This window comes from Lolium rigidum, chromosome 3 (genome assembly GCF_022539505.1).
Source record: "Lolium rigidum isolate FL_2022 chromosome 3, APGP_CSIRO_Lrig_0.1, whole genome shotgun sequence".
NCBI classification, from domain to species: domain Eukaryota; kingdom Viridiplantae; phylum Streptophyta; class Magnoliopsida; order Poales; family Poaceae; genus Lolium; species Lolium rigidum.
Genome location: NC_061510.1, coordinates 342,504,551 through 342,514,284, shown reverse-complemented (window position 1 = coordinate 342,514,284; position 9,734 = coordinate 342,504,551). Strand labels below are relative to the sequence as shown.

General features: G+C 52.8%; 1 protein-coding gene across 1 annotated transcript; it reads left to right on the top strand.

Moving 5' to 3' along the window:
* Nucleotides 1–209: 209 nt before the first annotated feature.
* Nucleotides 210–6,059, top strand: LOC124703965 (linoleate 9S-lipoxygenase 1). Its single transcript, XM_047236200.1, has 8 exons — nt 210–471; nt 793–1,091; nt 3,182–3,404; nt 3,551–3,886; nt 3,975–4,060; nt 4,167–4,274; nt 4,397–4,707; nt 4,806–6,059. The coding sequence occupies exons 1-8, from the start codon at nt 276–278 to the stop codon at nt 5,839–5,841; spliced, it is 2,595 nt and encodes an 864-aa protein (XP_047092156.1). The 5' UTR covers nt 210–275; the 3' UTR covers nt 5,842–6,059.
* The last annotated feature ends 3,675 nt before the right edge of the window (nt 6,060–9,734 follow it).

Here is a 9,734-nt window from a genome sequence, read left to right as displayed (position 1 = left end):
AGGATCGAAGCCAAAATTAATTAAACGATCGTAATCACCCACGCCAATCAGGCACGTACGGCCCCCAGTTATCAAATCCAACCACTCGATTGTCATGGTAGCTACCCAAAGTCGTACAGTACCACGGACGACTTGGTGTAGCGCCACACCACGCTCCCTAGCTAGTCGTCGTCCCTATAAAACGCCCTGCCCGAGCTGCCAAATCTTCACACACCCTGCAGCTCCACACCGCTCTGAAACACGCACTCGATCTAGGCATCGAGGGAGCCAAGAAGATGCTGGGCGTGGGCGGTCTGATCGACAACCTGACGGGGGCGAACAAGAATGGGCGGCTCAAGGGCACGGTGGTGCTGATGCGCAAGAACGTGCTGGACCTCAACGACTTCGGCGCCGCCATCCTCGACGGCCTCACCGAGTTCCTCGGCAAGGGGATCACCTGCCAGCTCGTCAGCTCCACTGCCGTCGACAACAGTAAGCGCTTCTGCTTCGTGCTTCCTCCGCTCGACTCCTCTCGGTAGATCTTCCTTTTGCTCCATATGTCGGTCAAAGGTAGCCTCGGACCCTGGATCATCTTTTACCCGAGCGAGCATGGAAAGAAGAGCTAGAGCATGGTGCTGCACCAGAGCACCGGATGCTCGAGACAAAGCAAAAGATACTAACAAACAGACACGTCAAAAGAGTAACGACGACACAATCTAAACTACAAAATCCGCAACCATGAAAAAGTGAAGAGCCGACAGAGACACGTCGTAGCAAAGCGAATTAACTAACCATGCGAACGCCCTTCTGCAGACAACGGCGGCCGGGGCAAGGTGGGCGCGGAGGCGGAGCTGGAGCAGTGGCTGACGAGCAGCCTGCCGTCGGTGACCACGGGGGAGTCCAAGTTCGGGCTGACCTTCGACAACTGGGATGTGTCGAAGCTGGGCGTCCCCGGCGCCATCGTCGTCAACAACTACCACGACAACGAGTTCTTCCTCAAGACCATCACCCTCGACGACGTCCCGGGGCGGGGGAAGCTCACCTTCGTCGCCAACTCATGGGTCTACCCCGCCGCCAAGTACAGCTACAGCCGCGTCTTCTTCGCCAACGACGTAAGCATTCTTGTCCTTGCAGTAGATTACTGTTTGCCGGTACTACCTTGAACTTGAAGTCCATGACTGGTGCATTGTTTAATCCGTGTTGGTCGCAATGGAGATACGGCTTGGTTAGGAAGATTCAATGAGAGACTGGCAACGTGGCACCGAAGTAGGTGAAGTTGCAGTTAATTAGTAGGAGTAGTTGAAGTGCCCGACCTGCTGCATTCGTTTCTCTAGATAAGAGGGGCACGTGATGGGTTCACGCGAGCACACACGGCTCCCCGCTCATTTCATGGCCCTAGATGATGCACGCACGCAGGTTCACTTTGCAAAACGATGACTTCTTAAAAATATGTTTTTTTGAACAAGATAAAAAACTTGCTATTTTCAACTATTTTCGTTAATTATGCTGAAGAGAGTGGCCGGTTAATTAGTGGGAAACTAGCCGAAAACCATAGAACCACCCTCACCGACCATGATCGTCGCGAAAGCACACCTAGCCACCATGGCTACCAACTCAAAAACACACGCTATTAAACGACGGTGGTTATTAATGTTGTTCAACAATGTTGTCATCATTATTCTTCAGCTACTTTGATTTCACTAAAGTCCGACCATCTGGGATGATCTTGTCTGGGATGATCTTGTCGTAGCGGTCTTGTAAAGCCCACGTCGATCTATGCCAAACAGATGACCTTACAAAAATATATCATGATTGCGAATTTAGGAACCATCCAACCTAGTCAATACAACATTTGAAAACTATTCTATAATATAAGATGTAAAAAGTTTCTAGTCAAATGAGGTAGAGTTTGACCGAGTTCATAGAAAAATCTATTGATAACTATGATACTATGTATAAATATAATATGAACATGTATATCATGATGTATCTAATGACATTGATTTGGCGTGATAGATACTAATAGCTTTTTTACATAACTTGGTCAAAGTTCACATCATAGTTAAACACTAGTTAAATAAAGGGATGGATATGTCATTTTGACACCAACGGCTCTCCCCCCTCTGTTCTCTGTCGGCTCACTCTCTCTACTCTCCGACACCTCACCTTCCCGCCGGCGGGCGCTCCGTCCTGCAGCAGGCGCCCCTGCGCGCCTCCTTGACCAACGCCCGCCGGCCTCGCGCCCCTCCCTCCATGACCCTAGCAACAGCACCTTCTGTAAGCCCTCCACCAGCCCCTGTATCCTGCCGATTCTGCTACACTGCCTGGGTCTCACGTGGCCACATACACGCAGAGCTCTTTTCCGTCTATGTGCCAGCGACCTACTTCTCTCCTTGCTGCCTACCTGGACTCATGTCGCCCCCACCGTCACATATCAAGGGCAGCAGCTGGTGGCTGCTACCAATTATGTCTGCATTTCATGCCCGTGGCGTGTTTGTGTTAATGCCTGGTAAGAAAACTCCTATGCTGGTCCAGGAGGACTCCACCGGTGTACAGTTGATCCCCAAATATTTCTGCATTTCATGCCCGTGGCGTGTTTCTGCATTTCATTTCACCAAGTTTGTTAAGATCCCCAAATATTTTGTGTGCCCTCTACATTATTATTATGCTTACAAGAGCTTATCCTAATAAGCTATTGTTTTCACACGCTAGACAGGGGAAAAAATGCGCATAGGACATTCAGTCATTAGTTGTTTCTTTTCTATAACCATTATTATTGTCCATAAATCCCTACTTAAGCCTTTCTTTTCCCTGTCCAGTCATGGCAAAATGTTATTCTCTGTTTCTTAAGATGAATTGTCTAGGCCCTCCATGGAAGAATACCACTTGTACTATGGTGTCCATTGCATAGTGTACTCCTGGTTAACTGTCACATAGTGGTAGCCAGTACCTGGCTGAAACTTTCATGGTCCATACTTTTTCTTAAGAAAGGGGTCATACTTCATAGTTCCTGCCAACCACTGTAAAAATGCTCAAGAAAGAAAACTGAAGTAGCTTCCTTGGTCAAATGTAGTAATAGTACATTAGTACTCCTGCATATATAGTAGTAGCAAGTTTTTTTCTTCAAGCTTATTGCAATTAAGTAGCTCAATGTTCATCGAGTTTCTAAACATTGTGAACTAAACATTTGGTGCGCATGCAGACATACCTGCCGAGCCAGATGCCGCCGGCGCTGAAACCGTACCGTGATGACGAGCTGCGCAACCTGAGGGGCGACGACCAGCAGGGCCCCTACCAGGAGCACGACCGCGTGTACCGCTACGACGTCTACAACGACCTCGGCGAGGACCGCCCCATCCTCGGCGGCACTGCGGACCACCCTTACCCTCGTCGCGGCCGCACTGGCCGCAAGCCCAATACCAACGGTACATGCCAAACACTCTCTGACTGATATGTGAACCCACTTGTGCTTCTAGTGGGTCACACTCTCAGGACGCTGACGTTCTTGCTGCCTTAAATTGTCAGAGAATTTGCTGACCTGGACAGTTGGTTTGTGTGGCAATATTTGCAGACCCCAGCCTGGAGAGCAGGCTGTCGCTGCTGGACCAGATCTACGTGCCGCGTGACGAGAAGTTTGGGCACCTCAAGATGTCAGATTTCCTGGGGTACTCCATCAAGGCCATAACGCAGGGCATCATACCGGCGGTGCGCACGTACGTGGACACCACACCTGGCGAGTTCGACTCGTTCCAGGACATCATTAACCTCTACGAGGGCGGCATCAAGCTGCCCAAGATCGCCGCCCTGGAGGAAATGCGAAAGAACTTCCCGCTCCAGCTCATGAAGGACCTCATCCCCGTTGGCGGCGACTCCCTCCTCAAGCTCCCGCTCCCACACATCATCATGGGCAAGTAACCAACCGAAGATTCACCGAGCAATGTTCATCTGCATCGGAAGTTATGCTGACGGAAGATGTAACTGTATTGTATATGCAGAGGACAAGCAGGCGTGGAGGACTGACGAAGAGTTCGCACGGGAGGTGCTCGCCGGCGTCAATCCGGTCATGATCACACGTCTCACGGTGAGTGAAGTCAACATATGCTGAATATGTACATGGTCAATGGATTGGCCACTAAAGCATGTCTGAACAATTCGATCTTAATTTATGTTGCATCGCATGTATGCAGGAGTTCCCACCGAAAAGTACTCTGGACCCTAGCAAGTACGGCGACCACACCAGCACCATCACGGCAGCGCACATCGAGAAGAACCTCGAGGGCCTCACCGTCCAGAAGGTAATTTGAGACAAGCAATTGCAATCAACTGTTTGATTTGGTAGCTGTGAATAAAGAAATTTGATGCACATCCATCAATTGTGGTGCCTGTATATTAACGCTCGAGGTGTTGCGATTTGCAGGCTCTGGAAAGCAACAAGCTCTACATCCTGGATCACCACGACCGGTTCATGCCGTTTCTGATCGACGTCAACAACCTGGATGGCAACTTCATCTACGCCACCAGGACCCTCTTCTTCCTGCGCAGCGACGGCAGGCTCACACCTCTCGCCATTGAGCTGAGCGAGCCTTTCATCCAGGGTGGCCTGACCACCGCCAAGAGCAAGGTCTACACGCCGGTGCCCAGCGGCTGCGTCGAAGGCTGGGTGTGGGAGCTGGCCAAGGCCTACGTGGCTGTCGGCGACTCCGGGTGGCACCAGCTCGTCAGCCACTGGTACGTAACAATGACACTACCAATGTGTATCAATGCACTGACGAATGACAATGAGCTGCAGGCAGCGAAGCGAACTAATGGACACTATATGCTTGCAGGCTGAACACGCACGCAGTGATGGAGCCGTTCGTGATCTCGACGAACCGGCACCTCAGCGTGACGCACCCGGTGCACAAGCTGCTGAGCCCGCACTACCGCGACACCATGACCATCAACGCGCTGGCGCGGCAGACGCTCATCAACGCCGGCGGCATCTTCGAGATGACCGTCTTCCCGGGCAAGTTCGCTCTGGGCATGTCATCGGTCGTTTACAAGAACTGGAACTTCACTGAGCAGGGCCTCCCTGATGACCTCGTCAAGAGGGGCGTGGCTGTGGCCGACCCGTCCAGCCCGTACAAGGTGCGGCTGCTGATCCAGGACTACCCGTATGCAGCGGACGGGCTGGCCATCTGGCACGCCATCGAGCAGTACGTGGACGAGTACCTGGCCATCTACTACCCAGACGATGGCGTGCTCCAGGGAGACGTGGAGCTGCAGGCGTGGTGGAAGGAGACGCGTGAGGTCGGGCACGGTGACCTCAAGGACGCTCCATGGTGGCCCAAGATGCAGTCCGTGACCGAGCTGGCAAAATCATGCACCACCATCATCTGGATCGCGTCTGCGCTGCACGCCGCCGTCAACTTCGGGCAGTACCCGTACGCGGGGTACCTCCCGAACCGGCCGACGGTGAGCCGCCGCCGCATGCCGGAGCCTGGCACCGATGAGTACGCCGAGCTTGGGCGCGACCCGGAGAGAGCCTTTATCCACACCATCACCAGCCAGATCCAGACCATCATCGGGATATCGCTTCTGGAGGTGCTGTCCAAGCACTCCTCCGACGAGCTCTACCTCGGCCAGCGCGACACGCCGGAGTGGACCTCCGACCCCAAGGCGCTGGCGGTGTTCAAGCGGTTCAGTGACCGGCTGGTGGAGATCGAGAGCAAGGTGGTGGGCAAGAACGACGACCCGCAGCTCAAGAACCGCAACGGCCCGGCCAAGCTCCCCTACATGCTGCTCTACCCCAACACCTCTGACCGCAAGGGCGACGCCGCCGGCCTCACCGCCAAGGGCATCCCCAACAGCATCTCCATCTGAGCATCTCGCTGCTGCAAATAAGCCAAGCGCCAACCATGGCACGGCCGTTCAGCTAGCATTCGCTACTAGTAGCACGTACCTAGTAGGAATAAAGATTGTACAACTGGTTTTGCACGAACAGGAGCGTGCTTAGACTGTTATTGTGTGACACTTCGTAACGGTGTGAGCTCGTGTGAACGATTGATCGATGCCAGTAAATAAAGCAGACCGTTTGCTCATACAGTATTACCAGCACAAAGCAAGATTGGAGATCAGTATGATCCTGAGACTTTGAATTCTTGACATCAATGATCAAGGTCATGTTGATTGATCACTGACCAGTACTAGACGTGGAGCAGATTTTGGCAGAGGAGCTGGATGAGCTAACGGATTGCGCATGTGCAATTGGCAACGGCAACAGATATTTAGTAATTGTTTAAAACACAAAATCGAGTAATTGTTTAAGGACAGAGGGGGAAGACTTCATAAGACCACTTAGCTGGAATGCTCCCTTTTATTTCGTTGTCAGTACAGATGCCATGCTGTCCAATGACAAGATGAGGAGGAGAATCTGGATGGTAGAAAGGAGGTGTTAAGCCACTGGTGATCGTGTGATGCAGTTTGAGGGGCAATAGACAGTACCATTTCCATTTGCTGGAGGCAGTTTAGTCAACACTGTTCTCAAGCAACCAGCAGACCAGAAAACAACAAGCACTGGATCAACGAGCAGGCACATGGACTGAGCGAATAGTTCTTTGCCATAGATAGGGATACTTGAGACGAGTAATCTTCTAAATCTGTTGGGTTCAAGGAACAGGGTCTACAATGGAGCAATAATTCACCAAATCCCTACCCTGCTAAAAGTGCTACTTGTGTATCATAATAATGTGTAAGACTGACAACCATGCGAAGAGAAGGGTGGTCGCTGATAAAGATAATGTTGGGCTCAAGGTCGCCATCGTAGGCTGGGGATGCTGCTAGGAAGAGCGAGGGTTGGGATGAGCTTGATTGGTGGTAGATCGATTGCAATGACTAAGAACTGCAACAATTATATGATGTTCTACAGCAACCAACCAACCAACAGACCCCAAACATATGCCCACAGGAAACACTGGATCAGCGAACATGGCCGTGAGCTAAAAAGATCTGTGTTGTCTTTTACTGTTATCGCCCTCTTTTGTCTTGACAGCCCTGTTCTGAATCTGATGGGTTTAAGGAACACAGGTTCTACAATGGAACAATAATTCACCAAATCCGTAGCTTGCTAAAACTGCTACTGCTATCGTAATGCGTAAGAATGACAACGATACGAACAGGCACATGGACTGATCAAATAGTTCTTTGTCATAGATGGGATAGTTAAGACGAGTCATTCTGAATCTGATGGGTTCAAGGAACAGGGTCTACAATGGAGCAATAATTGACCAAATCCCTAAATTGCTACAACTGCTACTTGTGTATCATAATAATGCGTAAGACTGACAACGATGCGAAGAGATAGAGATAATGGGCAAACGTTTCCGGAAGGTGCTCGCTGATAAAGATAATGTTGGGCTCAAGGTCGCCATCGTAGGCTGGGGATGCTGCTAGGAAGAACGAGTGTTGAGATGAGCTTGATTGATGGTAGATCGATTGCAATGACTAAGCACTGCAACAGTTATATGATTGCCATTTTTTTGTCAATAAAAGTAATTCGATTGTCCTTTATATATGTTCCCACGTGCTTCATGAACAAAAGATCATTATCCACCATTCAATGACTAGCCTCCAATCCCGTGGGCTCTAGCATTGACAGATCAGTATACAGAAAGCGATCGGTTTTACAAATAACTTCAAACTTGCTCAAATGCTTGTTCACTGAAGTAGTGGCAGAATAGCTACCCCGATCCATGAAGAACAATGGAATGGACACAGCGCAAATGTGCACATAAAAGACGAGCCGCCCCACCCTGGCCTTGTTGCACGAGACAAGCTCCATGAATCCAAAAAAAAAGGGAGAGATAAACCATTTTTCAGAAGAAGAAAAACGTCCGTTTCCATTGCTCGGTTGTCAGCTTCAGGGTGAATAAACACTAGGCAGACAATTAGCCATGCGTGTTTTTTTAGATAAAAGGCCAAACGGCCCAACGTTAAATTAATAACGCCATCAACGGCGAAGAGGATACAAAGAGCTGAACCCAGCTTACACGGTAACACTACACCCACACACAAGAACCGGGCTAACAAAGAGCTACAACCAGGTGCAGGGATCAAAGAAACGGCTAAGGCTAGACTACTCCGAGGAAGGGCAAACACTGGACGGGCTGTGTTGTCGTGCCGGAGCTCACCCTAGAGCTCGGGGAACCGACAAACACACCGCACCATCAGACCAACTCCATTGTTGTAGATCGCCACCGGAAGATCAGCGCCACCCACGCACCGCAGCTGAAGCACCAAGGCAGAACCCAGACAAAGGAAAACCGCGGGCACAGAACACCAAGACAGCCTTGCCCATGCTGGCCAGGCGGAGGACCAACGCCGCAGCACCGCCACTCCACCACACCAACATCGGAGAACCGCACGCCGTGAGCTCCAAGGCGGCATCTTCAAGAAGAGAACGACGCATGAACGCCGCTACCACTCGATCGAAGATCTTGGGCTTTCACCCGGAGCACGCAGAACGACCGAGAGCCGCCGCACCAACGCCTTCAAGAAGGGGACGACGACCGTAGCCGCCGCCGTTGAGGCCCTCACGGGCAAGGGTTTCCCCAGGCAAATGCGCTCCGTCGCCCGCAAGGAGTTAGCCAACGCGGAAGCATCAGCCAAACCACCACCACACCGCGCAGTTCGCCAGACCCTCGTCGCCCACACGACCGAGGAACCCAGCCAGCCCCAGAGTCTCTGGCTCGCCCGCCAACCAGCAAGACTCCCACCGCCCAGGGCCGCCACCCCGGAGACCCTGCTGAGCACACCGAAGAGCTGAAGAAACCAAGATTCACCCCTGTGAGATCGCCGAAGAACGGCGAAACAGCGAAAGAAGCTCCCTTTCCGGATCGACGCCTGAGAGCCCCCTTGGCTGTCTGCGCCATCGGATCTGGGGCGGGGGAGGGGTGACGGCCAAGGGGCCAAGACCCCTGCCGTGGCCCGGGCGCGCGGCCGTCCCCGGCCAGGATCTCCATCCGCCGTCCCTGCCGCGCCGCCAGCCAGGCTGAGGACGTGCAGGTCCCTCGCCGGGCGCATCTGGTCACCCCGCCAGATCGGGCGCCAGCACGCGTCCCCCGCAACCGTCGCCGACAGGACGCCGGCAACCGCCGCGAGCACGCCGAGCACACGCAGCCGCCATGCCGCCGCAGATCAGCCACGCCGCCGCGCCCCACGCCAGCGCCGCGCCCCCGCCGACAGCACCAGCCCGCGCCACCACCGCCGGACGAGGGGGAAGAGAGGCCCCGCCGCCGCCCACGCCCCGGGACTTTGCCCGGCAGCACTCCCGGCGGCGGCGAGGGAGAGGGGAAGGAGGGGAGGGGGCCGGCGGCGCCTAAACTAGGGTTTCGCCCCGCCGCTCGCGGGAGCGGGCAGGGCGAAGAGTTTTTTCTTCTGAGATCCTTAGCCATGCGTGTGACAATCCGAATATCATTATTGTACATCGTCTCTCTGTGTGTCCCGCGCTGAGCTGCCAACCTCGCCGGGATCATGCTATAATTTAGTGAAGCCGGCATGCGTGCCCTGTGGTCTACAAGTGTTTCACGTGGTAGCGTGTGTGTGGTAGTGATTAAACAATCATGGCCCCGTGTTCTAGCCAGATCAAAAATCGTGAGCAACTTGCGGCTGCATGTGCATCTCTAACGTCAGTTCTTGTTTTACTTTTGGTTTTGGATCCTTCGTGCTCATCTCTACCTCGCTTCTTGCCTCCGAAGTCCAAACACGCAATCCAATGA

What these genes read in the sequence shown, in the direction of transcription:
- LOC124703965 (XM_047236200.1), top strand. Translation starts at nt 276, where the DNA reads ATGCTGGGCGTGGGCGGTCTGATCGACAACCTGACGGGGGCGAACAAG. An exon ending in CTCCACTGCCGTCGACAACA is followed by an intron (nt 472 to 792) that starts GTAAGCGCTTCT and finishes GCCCTTCTGCAG; the next exon opens with ACAACGGCGGCCGGGGCAAG. An exon ending in GCGTCTTCTTCGCCAACGAC is followed by an intron (nt 1,092 to 3,181) that starts GTAAGCATTCTT and finishes GTGCGCATGCAG; the next exon opens with ACATACCTGCCGAGCCAGAT.